This window comes from Typopeltis vanoorti, chromosome 7 (genome assembly GCF_054136105.1).
Source record: "Typopeltis vanoorti isolate ZY-2024b chromosome 7, IOZ_Tvanoo_1.0, whole genome shotgun sequence".
Lineage (NCBI taxonomy): Eukaryota > Metazoa > Arthropoda > Arachnida > Uropygi > Thelyphonidae > Typopeltis > Typopeltis vanoorti.
In genome coordinates this window covers 62,457,703-62,471,823 of record NC_143555.1, presented here as the reverse complement: position 1 = coordinate 62,471,823, position 14,121 = coordinate 62,457,703, and the positions used below count along the sequence as shown (strand labels likewise).

The 14,121-nt window shown below is 35.7% G+C and overlaps 1 protein-coding gene across 3 annotated transcripts in view; it reads right to left on the bottom strand.

Annotated features, from left to right (window-relative positions):
• LOC150104726 (serine/threonine-protein kinase DCLK1-like) overlaps positions 1 to 14,121 on the bottom strand; it is a 274,558-nt gene that overhangs the window by 236,850 nt on the left and 23,587 nt on the right. For all 3 annotated transcript variants that reach the window (XR_016548579.1, XM_090395906.1, XM_090395907.1), the window contains exon 2: positions 7,162 to 7,895. Coding sequence is in view for 2 of the 3 variants with exons in the window: in XM_090395906.1 (XP_090252032.1) it covers positions 7,162 to 7,890 (729 nt within the window). In the remaining variant the exon portion in view is untranslated. The remainder of the gene's footprint in view (positions 1 to 7,161; positions 7,896 to 14,121) is intronic.

Here is a 14,121-nt window from a genome sequence, read left to right as displayed (position 1 = left end):
CAGATGGAATTACAAATACAAGCAGGACAATAGCTACTAGAGGAAATAAATACAAGAAAGTAAAGTATTAATGAACAAGATAGATTCATGCTTGGTTTTGGCACATACAAATATTGACTCAATTTTAAAAAATGCAAAATAATATGCAACCATTGTAGTAAGGTTTACACCTTAATGCAAAGTTTATCTGTTGAGAAACAAGCAGCAACACTTACAGGTGAAAATAAAATGAGCTAGATTATGGTTAAATAAAACTAATAGTTGCTTCTTGTTATTAAACTAGTAATCTCATATGTTTATGGCATTGTGATAAGAACAAACAGCCAGAAGAAAATGAATTTACTGCTAAATATAACAGTAAATAAAGTAGGATTATATACAAACGACAAAAAACTAAATAAATATTGAAGGAAACTTGGCATTAAGAAAATGTACATCTATGGAGAAAGTAAGAGCTAGTAAATCAATTAACAAACAGTAATAAGACCTGAAAACATCGCATAACTTCCGAAAACCAATTTATGATATGTGGAAGAGGGGCATGGTCAGTAGATAAGTATTTGACCAAATGAGAAAAAAAGGCAAAAAAAAAAATGGAAATTAGACTAAGCGAAGAAATGCAGATAAGAACGAAACTGAAGGTGAGGTATAAAGGGGAAAGATTAAAATGGCATCAACTTCGGTGAACAAAAACCATTACGCAGTAGAGATCACACAAAGAAAGACGAAAATGCCTGAACGGAAAAAAGTTGCCTTATGAATGAAAATTAGAGAATGCTGACATCAGGAAGCCATCAACAGAAAATGGAAATAAATGGTTACAAAAATGGCTTAAAAGAAAGATGGAAAAGTTGACAGCATTTTTATCAAGGAAAAAAACATTAGTACTTGTGTAATAATAATTGTTATTCCAGATAATACTGAGGCATTGCGGAAACCCGAATATATTATTCGGTGTATAACAACCCTTAGCATGTGAATTATTAACTTGAGTTTATTAGTCGGATATAAGCAAAACATCGTAAGGTCAATTTCTAAAATTGTTTATACTTTTATTCAGTGCCATCCTTAGACAATGGAAAAAGAATATCTGCCCCGAGTCCCACGCTTTAGAGGGCATACATATTATATTACAAAAAATTACAGAAGACGAGTGGGGGATGAAATATTGAGAATCAATCTTATGGAATACTAAAGTCTATGCAATAAATATGATTTATGTATTTAATTACTCATCCAAACATGGCATGCTCATCAACAGAACGGCGAAATATGGACAATAATAATTTAGCCATCTCACATTTCGCCGACTTTGCCTCATATACAAACCATAGCTTGACACATTTTTCGATTTTTGTCGTTATGAAGGTTACATTCGTAAAGATAGGAGAATAACTTTTTTGATTTATAACAAATACTTAGACATATGGTATGTGGGCCTCCATTTGTACTCTTTTCACAGTCCCCGCAAATGCTAGGGGGAGAGCCTGCTTTTATTTACTTATAAGTAAACTTTTTTCAGTAACTTTAAAATCTGTGAGAGAAAAAAAAAAAAAAAAAAAAAACTATAAATATGATACCGAATTCCGACATTTGACAGTCCCGTATGCTCGACATTCAGTTCTTTCTTTCCTCCCCCCCCCTCCTCTTTTGGTCCTGTGGATTACTTCAGAGTTACTGCTTATTAACTATGAATTTCAGTGAATGCTACGACTACAAAATAATTTAAGAAAATTTCCTGAATCCTGAAAACACTTAATTCAACAGCACATTGTGCACACAGAAATTAACGTTACAAAACACTCCGGAGACGTGAATGGCAATGACCTTGCTCCGCTTGCACATGGGACACAGTTGCAGAAGCTACTAAGCGAGGCATGCTGTAAATTAACCGTCATATTCTGTTGGGTCAATATCCCTAACACTCATAACGTACAAGATGCCAGCAGTAGTCATGGCAACAGCTCCGCGAACTCATTCCTGAAGCGCACTGAAAAATCGATGTTTAGAGGAATCATGTAGTTAAGCCTTTTTGTAGTCATGTCAGATTAGTGGACTGATGATGGTTCTTAATTACAGGATGAAAATAAGCATTTATCATTGGAAATTTCTAATTTCCAACGTAACATATAAGAACTTGCAAAATTTATCATAGTATCCTTGCTAAGTCATTACTTAAGTTACTCTTGAAGTTACAAAAAAAGCTAATCTTTAAACCCTCAACTTTTATAAATGAATGATAGTAAAAACACCAGTTCACAGCATATTTATTAGGCAACTAGTCTTTTGATGAGTTACAACACAGAATTTTTAATTTCCATTCAATTTCTGCATGGTGTATGTTTATTTGCTTTGTCTCTGCTTGCATAGAGGGAGGAAGAACAAAGGATGCATATCCCTCCATCAAAAAAAAAAAAAAAAAAAAAAAAAAAATCTAAGGCAAGCGTCGTTGTTGTAGAAAGTTTTTTTTTTTTATCTTGGATATATACTATGTTCAAGATACCAAGCAATTTTATAAGCTAGGTTTTAATCCTTTTTCCCAAGTAAGCAAATAGACAAGTCAGTCAAGTTTGTACCTGAACATAGTTCAAATCTGAGGCAACTCGTGGTAAAGGTAGAGTAAGTTCCAATCACTTTCCTTAGTATTTTCCCCTAATGCAAAGCACATCCCCTTGCAGAGATGTATGATGCCATGCATTAAAGGTAAAGGCCACTACCCAGACTGGTTTTGACCTTTATTGGGGGTCTCGTCAGTCAGAGCCAGACCCAAAAAATGGCAAGGTTGAAGTAATGCAGAGCTTATAAATTTTACCTAAACAAGTTGCCACAAGGTGCTTTGACCTTATTAAATAAACATCTCAGGATGAGAGTAAGATGTAGAAAGTTTTTTACCTTGGGTATATACTATGTTAAAGATACCAAGCAATTTTATAAGCTAGGAAAACTTCCTACATCTTACTCATCCTTACCCTAGTCCTGAAGATATTTTCATGCGCAAACTTTGTTTGCTCACACTTGGATCAAGGATTAAACTAAATTTATTATAGTCTAACCAAGTGAAAAATAAACTTTCAACATCTTTCTCTAAATCCAGAATAATTTAATAAAAAGGTGCCACACCTTTTGGCAACTCCTATAGGTAAAGATGACCTCACTATTGCTTCTGCCTGGCATCTCCACCTCTGGGCCTGGCTTCCACTGAAGAGACCTCATTAAAGGTCGAAACTAGTCTGGGTAGTGGCCCTTCCTTTAATGGCATAACATTATACATATCTATAAGGAGATGTGTTTTGCTTTATGGGAGATACTGGGATAGGAGTGATGTTAGTTTGGTCCACCTTTGCTACGAGTTGCCGGTGTTGTACTACCTTACCCCAGTCTTGAAGATATTTTCAAGTGCAAACTTTGTTTGCTCACACTTGGATATGGGATTAAACTAAATTTAGTCTAACCAAGTGAAAATTAAACTTTTGACATATTACTAGCAACAGCTTGTCAATTTCATTCTCCCAAAACTATATTTTCCACATCTCTCAGGGCAACAACTGGTATTCTCCGAAGTACATAAACATTCAGCTATTAATTTTTTTTTCTTTTTAATACTCAACATATTGTCCATGTGTGTTTATCTCTTGTGGGAAAAAAAAAAACGTTTCCCCAGAATTTGTTATGCAGTCACAAAAGATGACTTACAAAGATCCATGCCATAGTGGAATATGAATCCGCATTATGTTGGTTGGAAAGCAGAGGCTAGTAAACAATTCATGGTACCTGAAAAAAGGTTGCCATTATTTAGTAATTTAAGTGTGCTGAGAATAAAAAATTTTTGTCATCAACTTCTCATTCAAGTATTTTTTTTAGTGGAAAAGTTGAAGTTGTCTATTTAAAAATTCAGTTATATCATCATGATCTGGTGTAAACCGTCCAAACATATCTGTGGTACTTCCAAGCAACAGGATTTGTCAAAAATATACAAGCTTTCAGATAAAAACTTGGTAGTAAACCATATATAACAAAGTTTGTCACATGTTGCAAATCATGTTATTGTTTTGCATTTATGAAAACGACCAGAACAATGAGCTAGCATACTATTATTTGCATACTTAGCATACTGCATTCTTCTGACTTGTTTGCTTGTTTTGTTGGACAAAACAAGCTATGTCTCCAGGAAGGGGGAAACCTACCACCAATGTGTAGGACTAGCTACCTCACCCTCAGTTGAAAGACAGACAAATTCAGGAAATGGACTCCAAGAAAGAGGGATCAAAAGATGCCATGAAAATTTTGGTTTAACTTAAATAACATGTTATGCAGGTCATAATATTAACAAACAGAAAGAATATTTTACATCTAAATCTTCCAAATGGCTTAGCCTGTTGGGACTGGGTCTAAATACATATAATTTTACTGCAGAAATGAAAACATTTAATACAATGTTTTCATCTGATCTGTAAATATAAGCATTAAAGTCACTTATTAGCATAAACTTGCTAACAAACTACAAAATAAAAATGTTCTGGCAAGAAATTTTATCACAAGACTCTTCAAGATTTCTGAAAATCTTAACTGACAGAAAGACTTTCTTGCAGATGCTTCAATTTCAAAAAACAGTCAGTTTATATTCTACAAGGAAGCTCACTCATATATTGAGAAATAGAAGTCCTTAGGCAGCAGTGGCTCATTAACACATCTAAGAAAGTGCAAAAACAGTTTCTGCTGGAAGTTGTAGAAAGTCAGGAGACAAATCTTGACAATGAAATAAAGGAAACTAATGGTTATTTATACAGATTTGAAATTTGTTTCTAGAACAAAAATTACATGAAAATGCCATATTTTCCTTAGTGAATGGAATAGTAGAGCCAATCAGAGCTGGCCAAAAAAGTAGATTTATAACCTTTTAGGTGAAATGCATAGAATAGCAGAATTTTGTCATCGTTATCAGAGCGAGCATGAAAATTTAGTGATGGGAAGAGGAGTAAAACAGCAGAGCAGTTTGGATGTGGCTGAGAGATTTTGAATAGAATGGATCATCTTTATATCATAAGACAGTTGGGGGGGGGGGGGATAAATCAAAAGTTGTCCTTCCACATATTTCAAGAAAATATGTGTGGAAGAATTACTTTTATATGAATTTAACACAAAATTATAGAATTTGTAACTATGCTACATGCAGTGAAGAGTTGCAAGAGGTTATGTACTATACTCTTGACTATAACTGAAGTCTTAACTGGTTATAATCCTGAAGAGTGAAAAAAGTGCCACTTTACAAGGGCAGTTTTTAAAAAACAAACAAGTATGAAATCATCAGCTGCAAGCATTCTGTAATAAAGGTACTGGAAAAGCTAGATGTAGGATCCAAGAGTAAGTGAACAATAGCCAGATTTGTTAAAAGAACCATTTTAAAAATCTACTCATGTTTAATTATACAGTATTAGCAACAGAAGGCATGTATGGTAATTATATACAAAATTATGCGAACCATCTTCATATAATGGAAATCTACAATGAAAGCAAGTGAAATTTAACTATTTGTTTCATGACTGCAGGAGAAATTCTTTAAAAAAATAGTTCCACAATTTACATAAAAACATGTTATCTAATATAAAAGTTCTTACCTAAGAGAAGCATGTGAAGAAGTCAACATTAGAAAAGTTCTCTGAAATTTCTTATAACATGCACATGCAAGTGAGGTAGCAATATGGAAATATTACTCTTTCCATAATCAAAATCTGAATGAACTTTGTGGTTGCAGTAAAAGTTTTTCAAACTGTTTACTACTGGACACATCAGTTCTTCCTGCTAATGGTTTACTTACCTCATGAGTTAAATGCAAAAGCTGTTGAATACTGTTGTTACAGCTGCTGAGCAGAGTCAAATTTAAAAACTATGCAGCAGGATTTTATAGTGAACACCTGGTATATAACAAACCTGTATAAAAGAATTTAACATGGTTTTTGCAGCCATACACCTCTAGTATCTTAGATTTTATGAAAGTTTGACATGTCTTGATATTTAAATTAAGATCAATGTGTTTGTATAACTGAATGGACTGGTTATCTGATTAGATAAAGAGTTGGATATTTACAGTACTGAAGAGGAGCATAACAAAAGGACTATTCTTGGAATGCTCTTATTGAAATAGTATAATCAACAGTGAGTGGGTTTGTGAATTGGGAGAGAGAAGTAAATATTGAGTTGTCTATAGTCCAGTTTTTTCACTAATTGTTAACTATTAATGACAAAACTGGGCTATAAGCAAAAAGCTGGCTAAGTGGAGTACACAGGTTCAACAAGTCTGAATAGTACAGTCAGATGGAGGACTTTCAATCACTAGGACTATAATGCAGGCAGTATAAGATCAAGAAGATAACGTTGACAAGGAACTTAAGTTAAAAAAAAAAGGGGGGGGGGGGATTGCAGAAGTTATAGTTGATAATATCGATAGCAAGAAATGTAAAGAAGATAACCCTGAAAAGTTCAAGAAGTGGCAACAAACATTACTGCTGTGCACTGAGAGAATGATCTTGCAAAGCTTGAAAATTATGTTCTCTTGTAGAGTAAAAAATGAGCGACTGCTGAAGAGTTTACTAGAATGTTATTTCTGGAATCTTCAAAATGATAGAAAGGAAAATAAGAATCCAGGACACATCGTTGTGAATTGTGCTTAAATGATGAGAATGAGCAAGATTTTTGCATGAAGGTATTCAAATGAAATACAGTGCCAAAGAAAGCAAATGAACAGTACCATGAATTTAAAGTATAGCATAACAGATGTTAAACTCACACAAAGAGCCCATGTAATACATCATAGAAGGCCAATATTTCAATTTTTGGTAAAGATTTCTGCTAAATGGAAGCCCATTACACTAAATGAAATAACATGCATCCATATCTGCTTTATAGCTGTTAGGTATAGCTGAGGACAGTAATAGACTGTGTGCCAACTCATGCAATAGAACTGACTGTTCTTAACATTATCAACTTAACAGCATGGTTTGAATTACATTATGACTGTTTAAACAGCAACTAATGCAGCTCAACTTTATCCTCACCTGTATTAAATGTGCATACTTCAGTGCTTAAACCAAGTAAGTTACACTTGCTGCAAATTAAAGTTCAGTTACCATGATCTGAAAATATAGAATTGGATAAAATTTTTACCTGTTTACCACTCAAAGTGAAGACCTTTCGTACAGCCCCAGTGTCCAGTTTAATGGCATTGGTTATGTCATTCAAGACCTGATCAAATGAATGTGCCGTCTTTTTGTTTAACAATATCCTAATGGCTTTCCTAGGCTTTATACCATTACGAATTATTGTCACTAGTTTCGGTCTAATGAAGTCCCTAGATTCTCGTGCATTGCCTTCAGATTCCCACTTATTTGCTTGATTTTCTTCCGATTTTAATGTCACACTCCACTGAGGACGTTCATTCTTTATATAATCCAGTTTTATAAAATGATCTGTTGAGGAACATACATACCTCCCTCCCTCTAGAAATTGCTCAAGGGAAAGTATTTTCTCTTTTCCATCGACATTAAAAATATGCCTCACACCTTTCGGAAGATTTACTTGGTCCACAAGTACACGTGTTAAGTCTTCTAGAAGTGCATCAAAGGAACGGATTCTTTCACCAGATAGCGCATATAACAATCCTTTGAAGAAACGATCTCCATTTCGGTAAAAGTGAACTTTCTTTGCTTTTTTCTCACGACTTAATTTCTGAAGACTAGTCCTCACCAAGCAACCTTGAGCACTGTGTGTAGGACTTGCACGTCCATTACGAGACTGCTGAAAACCATTGCACTGTTGATTTTTCTCTTCTATCTCACTATTATTTCGAGAAAAGGAATCAGAAAAAGGCTCATCATATATGCTGTCTGATGCCATAATACCTAGATAACAAAAAAAACCAATATTAGATTTACATCTAATACAATTTTTAAAAATATAAAAATCAATATTAGGTACTTTCCCCATTTTTCTTACTGTGAATCAGGGTTGCTTTCAGTTAGAAACGATAGATTCTGATTCCAAGGGGTAAAGGGAAACAAGTTTGAAAATGGTACTTTTGCACACGATTACAAAGTATAATGATAAGCACAATTGGTAACAGTCTTGCAACAATTCTGCCAGTTGTATTTAGAAAACATCCAAATGAGTATATGCCCTCTGTCCAAAGAGAAACCGAACTTTTCGAAAATAGAACTAGTTAGCGCCACCTATTGTATCTTTTTGCTGTCAAAAGCAACAACCTTCATTAGTGTTGTGTCAACTGTCTATGACATTTGTTTCATTAGAAGCAGAGTTATACTGCCAAGAGTGACTGTGTTTTGACGAACGGTTGGTCGTCACGATATTCATACAGTACGCAACAAATTCTCGCTATCAATCGCTGCAAATCTTTGAGATAAAACTCTACATTGATTGACCATTTGGCCAGGCAGATAATGTAGATAATGCCCTTGGAATCATAGAAACAAATCAGCATTGTCTTTACTTTTAAGTTCTCCAAGCGACTTTTTTTCAGATGCTCCTCTTCTGGTGGTCTCCACTCAGCACTCTGTTTTGGACTCATACTGAAAACACCACGTTTCGTCACCAGTAACAATTGTTTCAAGGAAGTTTGAATCCTTATGAGCAGTTTTAATGAGGTCCTTGCAGTGTTCAATTCGATACATTTTTTGGTTGTCAGTGAACTTGTGGGGAACAAATCACGAATTCAATTTATGAAGGCACAAACTCTGAGTCAAAATGTTGTGCACAGTTGATTTTGGAATTCAAATTCATCTTCAATCAATCTCATGGACGATTTCAGGTTTTCTCTTATGAAATCATGCACTTTTTGGATGTTAACTTTGCCCAGTCCAGTTTTGGACAGCCCAGCTTTTTGTCGTCCTGAAGCATCTCATGACACTTTGAAATTGCTTAAACCACTCTTAAACTTGAGTAAGGGATAAGCATTCATCACCATATGCTTTTTGAAGCATTTGATGCGTTTTGGTAAAACTTTTACCAAGTTTAACACAAAAGTCAATCGCAGCTCTCTGTTCGAAACTCATTTTCTGACCATTGTTCAAAACACACTGTCACTCTTGGCATTATAACTCAGCTTCTAACGAAACAAATGTCATAAACAGTTGATACAACACTAATGAAGGTTGCCGCGTTCAACAACAAAAAGATACAACAGGTGGCACCACTAGTTTCTATTTTCAAAAAGTTTGGTTTCTTTTTGGACAGTGTATAAAGAGATCCTGCTGAGCACTGATCTGTACAGAGTAGTGTAATTTTTCTTAAGGTATACAACAGCAAGAGTAAGTTGTACATCCCTCCTAAATTCAATTTATCTTAAATGGGATGAAAAGTTAAAATCCTATTTATGGCACAGATATCTTGATGTCTTCAGATACAAACTACCTTTAGGAGCTTCAGGCTTGAAAATTAAAATGTGTTATCTCTAAAACAAAGACCATGTCTCTAAAGCAGGGTTTCTGAATTATCATTGAGCTTACACTAATATTAACATGCAATGTTTAACTTTTTATGTGCAATCCTCACAGAAGTATTGGGAAGGAGAGAAAAATATTAACCATTCAAGCCATCCAGATTCATTATGTGTTGTCAAAGTTCCTAACAAATATTTGGTTTTAGTTACCACTTCTCTTTCCCCAAAAATTCTTGCTCAAGTTCATTTCGAATCTCCATTTGCACAATACAATAATATCTCACTTAATGCTGTTCCATTTAGCAATGTTTTGTTTCAGTGCTTGTGTTTGGTAATTCCCAAGTGCAGCCATTACTGCATCACTGCTAAAGTTCATTTAGTTATTCAGTATCTTTCGAGAGAAATATGTTATTACTCAGTTAGCTGCTATATATATCATTTGGAAAACAGAAACATAAGAGCTGCACCACTTCATTAATACAAACAATGGATCTGGGAGTAACCTCAGAAAGACTGTGGGTCTTCCAAGATTCAGAGAAGACAAGACCAACAATCTGGTCCATCATCTAAATATAATTAGCACTTCTTATAAAATTTCATTATTCTACTAAATTTTCACTTATCTAATAAAATTATACGACTCCCATTTAGCACCATTTCAGTTCAGAATGGCGTTTCTAGTGGGAGCCAAGTGTCCATTCCTACATATGAGAATTGTTAAGGCTGAAACTCAGATCTACTCTGAACTCAAGAACTACAGGGAACGTCCTACTCTGATATGACCTTACTACTAGAAAAGTAAGGTTTTATGGGAGATGACTACAACTGGAATTCCCCTGATAGGCAGGGCACAAAATTGTGATTGTGCTACTTTTGCTGCTTTAATAAGAATATCTCCTAAATGTAGTTTCTTTACAGATCTTAGAGATCCTACCAACCGTTCCAAATCCTTCTGGTTGAAGGAGGGTAACATCTTTTCAAGTGGATGTTCTCCTGACAAATGCAGAATTAAAATAATGTACATGTTGCAGCATCTGATTTTTTCTTTAGATTTTCAGTTAATGTTTCTATGATTTCTGCACATGGGTGGGGCACTGATTCTCGGGAGAGGTTTGATTCAGTGCAAGAGTTCTCAACCCATCATCTAGTAAGACATGGATGCTTACTCTCTGGAAAGTAATAATTATACTCAGGGGTGGAATGCTGGGCTACCCCCCTAGATCCTAGCTGGGTCATCCAGGACTACCTGTCTTGCCGAAGCAGAGGTAAAAATGGTGACAGACTACTAGATTCTGCCTTTTTGGATGTCCACAGGATCACACTGCACAGCAAACAGAGCAAAATGTTGGATCACAGTGATGGTGATCTGGATGATAAGGGCACGCTAGTAGTGTCCGGCACCTGTGTGCAAAACTTTAGTTGGTGTCCCTATCCCCTCCTCCAATAAAAAAAAAATCACTTTAAAAAAACGTTTTTTTATATTTCCTCTTCTTTGGCGCCTGTGTGCATTGCACACATTGCACATATGGCCGGCATGCCCCTGGATAGGATAGTAAAGTGAAGAGAAATAACGACAGTTGCCTCAGAGAGGGGACCAGCTACTGGCTTCTATTTATAACTACCCTGATCCATCAGGAAGATATGCCCCCTTGAATGAAGATTTTTGCCATCTTGTTTTCTGCTTTGTGTCAGAAAATAGCAGTATGTGCATGCTGCCAGCCAACCTGATGTCTGGCACACAGATGGGTTTTTGTCTTGAGCTGATGCTTGGTGAGGTGGCATACTTGCCTGTTGCTGTGCAGAATGAAGTTTCACTCAGTGATGATGGAGCAGCACAGAGATTCCTAAGATCCTTGGGCTGCCTAAGAAGGAATGACCTTGTTAGGTCACTCAAGTATCCTGGAAGCTGTATATGGAAGGTGAGGAGCAGGGTTTTTGCTGGAGAGTGATGGGCGATTGGAATGCACTGCCTGAAAGTGTGGCGAGTGCAGGGACATTGAATGCATTAAGTCAAGGTATGAGCTGCATGCGTGAGAGTGTGACCTCCTGCGACATCTCTTCACTCCATGGAGGTCTGATGATGATAATAAGCAAAAAGGTAATTTCCTATTAATATGTCAATACAGTTTACCCCCCCCCATGCTTACCCAAATACAAATACTGACCTCTCAACATATCCTGGATGTTACTGTCCTCTAATTCAGTTCATCAAGTAGTGACTTTTTCTTTTAATGACAATATTCACAAGGCCACTCTTAACCTTACCTTGCTGCCATTGTAAGTTTGCTAAAATAGGATTTCTATAATTTTTCTCTTAATTCTTTGGTAAATGTCGGATGGTTAATGAGCCTTCTTTTTGAAGATGACATTTGTACTGAAAAAAAATTTAGGTATTAAGTTATTCCACCATTTCATTTAAAATTCTTGCCTTTAAGCCTTTATTTTCCCCATGAAATGTGTTAAGGCTTTCCAAGATAAAAATCACGTATGTTGAAAATATAAGGTTTCATTGAAGCCTTGAGCTTTTTCCCTGCCTATCCCAAGCTAGTAATAGTTAACAAATTATCAACATGAGCCACAGGTTTTTTTCCTTTTATTATTGTCTATTTATAATACCACAGGTATTACTGTCATAGAACTTACCATGGAATCAGCAGACTTATTGTGAGAGGTTCACTCAAGCATTTTTATCATATTGAATCTTAAAACTCTTAACACTCCTTGCAATATTGAAAATTTTTTCGCTTGGTTATAAATTAAGGATGCTAAGAAATTATATTATTGTTTAGTCATGAAGTCCTGGTTGTGAAGCTGAAAATACTCCACTTGCACACTTTGATTATACCTGCATAATAGATTAAACAAGAATATAATTTCATGGCATCTTTAATATTCTGGCAATATTTTTCATTCACAAACAATTCTCTGCATAAAAAAAATCTACTCCTCACACCCTTCAACCATAGTCTTACAAGGGTGTGCTGAAAAGTTGTGATAATCACCATGAAGCAATTGAGCTTAACTTCCATTTTATTTTACATATTCTCCACAAAGTGTTATACACTTGTTACAATGCTGCTGCATCACTTGCAATCCTCTCAGAAAAGTGTCTTTTCCTTGTTGGATAAACCAGTCCTCAGCTGCAGATATGACTGCAGATGGGGCCAGGTCGGCAAATAGGGCCAACATTGAAAGCCCAAGTTGCATATGGTCTGTTGGGTTTCACAAGCAGTGTGAGCAAGTGCACTGTGCTGCAAAAGTAACATGCCTCTGATCAGTTTCCCCATGGTGCTTTTCCTTCAGAGCTATTGAATAAACTTTTGCTGTAACAGTTTCACCTTTTTTGAGGTACTTGGTAAAGATTACACCATCCATATCCCAAAAGACAATGGCAAGAACCTTCCCTGCTTACTTTTGGGTTAAGAACTTCTTTGGCCATGGAGAACTGTTATGTCTCCACTCCACTGACTGTTGTTTGGTTTCCGAGTCATAGTGATGAAGTCATGTTTCATCAACAGTAACAATACAAGCAAAAAATTTGCACCTGACTTCTCGAAATGCCCCAAGATCACTTGAGATGACAGCACATATTCTCTCTTTTGGTCAGCATACAAACATTTGGGGACCCAATTCGCTGAGAGTTTCTGCATGTCCAGATGTTGGTAAATAATGATTCCAAGTCATTCCCTGGATATCCCCAGAGTCTTTGCAATGATTTTGGCTGGTATTCATCTATCATCAAGGATCATAGCATGCACTGTATTGATGCTTTCAAGTATGATCGCTGTGGAAGGTCTTTTTGAGTTGGGAACATCTGTTGTCTCAACAATGGATGGCCAAGTTTTAAACTTGGCCACCCATCTGGTAACTGTTGGATATGCTGGGACACAGTGCCCTAAAGTCTCACACAAAGTTTGGTGAATCTCAGTTGCAGACTCTTCTTGCAGCACAAAAAACTTGTTGATGGCCCACACCTCTATGTCTTCAAATCTCTGACATGTCTTCTTATATATTCTAAAAGAAAAATAACAAATTATTACAATTTGATGAAACATTGGGGTTAAAGGATTTTAAGATATGTTCTTTCTTGTGGTTATATCAGTTGCTTTAATATCATTTTTGTTCTAGATGTATCAGAACTTTTCAGCCCTCCCCCCCTCAAGCTTCAAGGAATTGCCTCTGGTTCTTCTCTCCACTTCTTTTGATAATCCCTTCTGTATTTAACCTAATATATAGACTTACTTAATGCAGCAACTTGCCACTTCTGCAGCATTCCTTAAGGAATTGTGTATGATGTAGATATACATGTTCATAGAACTGGTTTGCCTGCATACAGAGGAAAAACCTGTTGTCTTAGACAAGACAACACCTTCAATTTAAATAAACAACCTTATGTTAAAGATCCATGCATCTTTAACAAATTTTGCAAACCAAAAAAGCAAATGTGATGTCATTCAGTCAGTAAGAGGAATCAGTCACACTACCTACGAAGAAAAGTTCTTGCTTTTTTTCCCCAATTCCCACAACAATAATCATGACCCCTAACATTTCAAACCAACATTTAAGACTTTGATTTTCCAACAGAAAGAGAAAAGAATTTCATTCAGGATGAATACTGAATGATCAAGGTCCAAATGCATTTCAATAAAATGTTTTGATGGTTTGTTTTCCTA